This window comes from Mya arenaria, chromosome 10 (assembly GCF_026914265.1).
Source record: "Mya arenaria isolate MELC-2E11 chromosome 10, ASM2691426v1".
NCBI classification, from domain to species: Eukaryota; Metazoa; Mollusca; class Bivalvia; order Myida; family Myidae; genus Mya; species Mya arenaria.
Window position 1 is genome coordinate 14,698,544 of NC_069131.1, and position 5,386 is coordinate 14,703,929.

The window sequence follows — 5,386 nt, forward strand, 5'->3', positions numbered from 1 at the left end:
ACTAACAGTTATATTTACTGAATGCTTGATAGAGAATGACTGGACTTCTTCAGCTGTTGTTACTGGTCAGCGTGACCGTGGCTTCCGAGCCATCGTGTCCAGCATGCTCCAAATTCGACTACGAGGAAAAGGTGCTCGAGAGAATGATTCGCATGGAGTTCGCTTTTGAGAACGTGTTAAAGGAAAACAAGGCTGTGAGCAAATCTGTTGAGCAAGACCTATCGCGGATCAATGAAGAAAACGAACGATTGCACGCAACCGTTGATGCCCTAAAGGATCAACAAGAGCAAGCAGAACGAAGACTGGGTTCACTCATGGAGGAAGTTGAGAGAAACCAGTCCAATACGCTGGAGAAGATAGTTTCCGATTCTAACAGTACGATAGAACAAACTATTGCCGCCTTCAATGGTATAAAAGGTCAGTTCATGTTATAGCTTTTGTGCATTTTAAAACAACGAAGTGGTATGCCTAAGTATACCTTATTTTTCTCTTTTTCTGTAAACTTCGAAGTTCTCACATTCAACGTCTTGTTATAATGCTCTCATTCGATATAGAACATACAGAATACAATTTAAATCCCAATAAACTCGGTCACGTTTGACGTTCGATTGATAACGAATCGGACTATCACTCAAAGTACCGGTTTTTTTCATGGAAAAAAAATCTCATTGCATCTTTCGACCGCTTTATGACATAAGTGTGATCGTTCAAAATATATATCGAACAGAATTCCGTAAACACTCAGTTGCATTTTTGCAATTCTTCCAATACTTTCCAGGTATTAAAATGGATAGCTTTTTTACAATTAAACATAGTATAAAGGGGCCCGCATTAGTTTGAACAGAATTATTATTCTAACATTTATGAAAAGTTCTCAATAAATATGTTCTAAGACCCGTATATAGGTTGTCACTGTTTTCTTCATATGAGCATTTATCAATTATCGCAGTAGTAGTAATTTAAAGCGTAAGGTGTTATTTTTACCGGATCACGCATTACTAATGTAATGAGGGAATCGTGGCTATGTAATATTTAAATGCTATTTCAACGATGACATAGTGATACGTTTCCTTCAAAAACCATAGCCTAAAAGTTAGTCTTTAACACTTTCAAAATAGTATGTAGAAAACAACAACATTTGATTGAAAACAAGCTTTTCAAATAAAGATATCGATATGTAATACAGTCTAAAACCTTTCCCACTGTTTTTTTTAATATATGAGCGTTCTATAAAAAACATTACATTGGTATGATATCTGTCTTTACCATTTCGAACTATTTTGCAGCGAGACATAGCGTTTTCTATCAAGAATACAGCCCGGTTGTCCATTAAAAAACTCTAGAATTTGTTTATTATGAAACCTCATTGTTTACATTTACAGATTTTTACCGATTGTTGCATAAAATGTGTGTTTTGGGGCCGATATAGTGGTGTGTTAAAACGTAAAACACGTGCATTATTCAGTAAATTCACGTGCCGTTTATGACCGACTTTTGTTTTACATAAGCGGTATCAAGGCTCGCATCATGACAATGGACGCTGAACGCACTCGGGCTGTAAACCATTTTGCAGACCTTTGCAGATGGTAACCCCCCTTGAAAAGATGTATTAACCCTAAAATAGAAACTGTGTCTCCCATACTCTTCCATTTATCCATCTACAACTGAGTAACAGGACCCGATTAGGGTAATTCTGCGCTTTAGGAAATAATCTCAAAATCGAAATATGCACTATAAGGTACACATACATACGGTCAATAAGCTAACAACTTTGTCAACGGTGTGATTTTAAATCAAAATGGTTGTAAGAATGAAACAACATCATCAAAAGTTTAAATTAGAGATCGACTTCATGATTTTTTGAAAATGTGACAAGGAATAAATAACTAGCTGATATTTGCTTGTTAACAAAAGTAACAAAGTTAGGTAACTCAATGTATACTAAGCTATTAAAATACTATATCGAGGTTGATTCCTTTTTTAAAAAAATGAAAAGAACATAAGAGTATTTAAGCTTATGTCTTTAATCTGCTTAGCTGACTTCTATCGTTTAATAACGCGTAAATAATCTCGCGCTTTACTACTTTCGTTACAATAATGGCAAGACAAAAACAAAACGCACTCACAAACACTCTATAATTGATATTTAAGATTATGTGTAATAATTCACTTTCAGACTAAATCTCTACTCCATTGGAGTATTTCCACGCCTTCTTCTATGCAGACTTCTATCGTTTGATAAAACGTAAATAATCGCACTTTTATTATTTCGTTACATTTTTCAAAAAGCCAAGTTGACAAAAAACTACCCACTCAGACAAACACTATAATTTAAATCTATAAATATATAACAAATCATTTTTCAGACCAAATCGCTACTCCACTGGTGTACTTCCACGCCCGCTCTCCACAGACCACAACCCTGTCCACAGGTGAGGTGATAGTGTACAAGACAGTGGAGATCAACCAGGGCAACGGCTACAGCCCCACCACGGGCAAGTTCACGGCTCCAGTTGGGGGACTCTACTTGTTCACCATGCATACATGTACGGCTCTAAATAAATATGCTTATCTCCAGATAATGAAGGAAGGCACAGTGCTCATTGCAAGTGAACACTATGACAAGGAACGGTATACCTGTTCTAGTAGTCAGGCGTTTGTACAGCTTGATGCTGGTGAACATGTCTGGGTACAATGCTCCAGTGGGGCCTCATACGTACAACTGTATGAGGATTCGTATCATTGGACCAGTTTTGGTTGTGCTCTCATTCACAACTGATGTGCTTAGGTCATTGTTCATAAAAAGCCAAAAGGCAGAAACTATACAATGAAAGTAAAAGTCAATTTTGCAGTGATAAATAAGTTATTTAAATAAAATCATTACGTGAATTATTTTTGTTTTCATTTACTGTGAGTTAAATATTGTTAGATATCATCTGTGCACTACGCCTGTTTTCAATGTCATGAGTGTAAACTGAGAACACGTAAGCCGCGCAATTCTGCAAAACAGACTAAGCTGAACTTTCAGTCGAATTCAGAAGTTCTTTCGCTGCTTCGCTTGCTCTTCTTTTATATAATTTATCAATAAAACATTATACCACCGGTGATCTATACACAGCTTGGCTATTAATTCATTATTACCTGTTAAAGTGCGAATATGTAATACTTAATTATTCATTTTCTACTGGATTATAGTTTAATGTAGACATACACATTCAGGCAATATATTTTTTTCTGGCTTAATAATTCCAGAAAGCTTTCTTGACATGTTTGCATCAAACCTGATCATAACGTGACAACATTATTGCATGTAAGTATCGTTACACGTGCGTTGAAGCTTTCGATTGTTTGAAATGGCACACGATGCCATGATATGAATTCAATATCAGAATATAAAGCAAATATATAGGTGTTTATATTTTAAATATATTTAAAGTAGTAAATAATTTTCCGGACTCCAGTTTTAAAATAAGCAATATTCTGGACTCCAAGAGCGGATGAGGTGACACCCGCATATTACATGACTCATAATAAATTTTCTGAAAGACCATGGTTTAACATTGAAATGTTCAAAATGTTTGAACAATCATACTGAACAAGCACGTATTATCCCAACTACCAAAATAATATTTATTAAAAAGGGTTGCCGATTGGATACGATTTTAGTTTTAATTCAATGTAACATTACTGCGTTATAGACTGAGTTGATTTTAGAATTTTTCTTCGTGTTCAGTACGAGTAATTTAAATATACCGGCTTTCGAGGCCTAGTAGACTTGAGGTGTGGAGTTTGCGGGATGGTGGCCTAGCGACAAGGCGGCCTATCGACTTGAAGGCGTGAAATTTGCAGCCTTTCGGCCTTTCGGCCTGGCGGTGTGAACTTTGAAGCATGGTGGCCTACCTGTCTGTTGGCGTGATATTACGGTACTGGCGGCATGAAGTTGGAGGCATGTCTGTCTAGCGGCAAAGCGGGTTGGTATATTTGCTGCCTATATAAGCAAGTCGAAGACAGTAGACTTCTATCTTAGTTCATATACTAAAGCAGTGACATTAACATCTGAATTAAATTAAGTCAACAATAATGACCTCTTCGTGCCAAACGTGTTTCGATAATTACCAAACTTTCGCCGTTTTGAACAATACTGCAGGAAATCAAGACACTGTCCATGGTATTCTTCAGTACCACTCAATATCTTATTTGAGTGTTTTGATACTTTTTATCAATACAGTTCCGTCGACCTAGAGGCTAAGTGGTGTGAACTTAGCGGCCTTGCGTTCATGCGATTCAGAAGTACCATGATCGCCAGTTGTTTGGATTGAAAATAGTTCCATCCAAGTATGTTTGTATAAAAGGTTTCTGAAATTCTGACTTATTTTCTTTTGTTGTTTCTTTTCTTTAGTAGCTTATTTCCGTGGCATACAGTCATGTATGTGATTACTTATTCCAATTTTTCATTAAAGCTAAAATACCGTCAGAAATCTAACATCATGTGTTTAAATGACCTTATTCCACTTAATGGTAATCAAATAAAATCATATTTTTAAACTATTTTCTTTCTACCTACTTTGACAATTATGAAAGAATTAAACAACAAGTGCGTCAACTGTTGCAAAACAAGCCCGTTTGTTTTGTAGGACACCAAGTTTGGTAATCACTAGTTGTACGTTAGCCAACTGTAGAGTTCGGACGCTGCTAATACAGTTTTTGCCAATTAAAGGGCCATAGCTCTGGAATGAATGAGGCGACATGGTTTGTGAACGAACCTGACGGAGATATTCTGTCAATACACATTCTGACCAGATCTGGTGATTGGTAATGATAGGGAAAAGGCTTCTTAAGTTATTGATCGGACGAGAAAGCTGGGAGATGATATCTATAAATAAAGAGAGATAACTCTCGAGTGACTCAATCTAAAAAGCTTTCGTACGAACACATTATGTTCATACACATTCTGACACTATTTGATAATGCTTTGACAAAACGATTCTAAAGGTATTGATCAGACAATACTGATTTTAGGTCATTTCAAAAATTAAAGGGCGATGGCTTTTAAGTGACTGAAGCGAAATGGCTGGATATCGAGTTTGGCCGAGAAATTATACCAATACAAATCCTAACCGAATAACACGAGTAACGCAAGCCAAAGTGCATACCTTCCAATAAAATAGCGTCAATTGTCTTTATCAAATAAAAGGAGTATTGCCAGCAGACTTGTATAATATTAACACTAAATATACATAACTTATTTTGTCTAGACCGACCGGCAGGCAGACAGACAGACAGACAGATGGCCGGATAGACGGCCAGACAGATAGCTAGACGGCCAGACAGACAGACAAATTTTGCCCATCTAATTATTAAGCCTTGTTGTCCCAAGAAGCTATAA

The 5,386-nt window shown here is 36.5% G+C and overlaps 1 protein-coding gene across 1 annotated transcript; it reads left to right on the plus strand.

The window, feature by feature from the left end:
- LOC128204066 (collagen alpha-2(VIII) chain-like) lies at nucleotides 1-2,889 on the plus strand. The gene is made up of 2 exons (XM_052905403.1): nucleotides 1-417; nucleotides 2,367-2,889. The coding sequence occupies exons 1-2, from the start codon at nucleotides 36-38 to the stop codon at nucleotides 2,777-2,779; spliced, it is 795 nt and encodes a 264-aa protein (XP_052761363.1). The 5' UTR covers nucleotides 1-35; the 3' UTR covers nucleotides 2,780-2,889.
- The last annotated feature ends 2,497 nt before the right edge of the window (nucleotides 2,890-5,386 follow it).

Bases quoted from the DNA above. Each gene is read 5' to 3' on its own strand.
- LOC128204066 (XM_052905403.1), top strand. From the start codon at position 36: ATGACTGGACTTCTTCAGCTGTTGTTACTGGTCAGCGTGACCGTGGCT. The intron at 418-2,366 runs GTCAGTTCATGT...ATCATTTTTCAG, and splicing joins CGCCTTCAATGGTATAAAAG to ACCAAATCGCTACTCCACTG.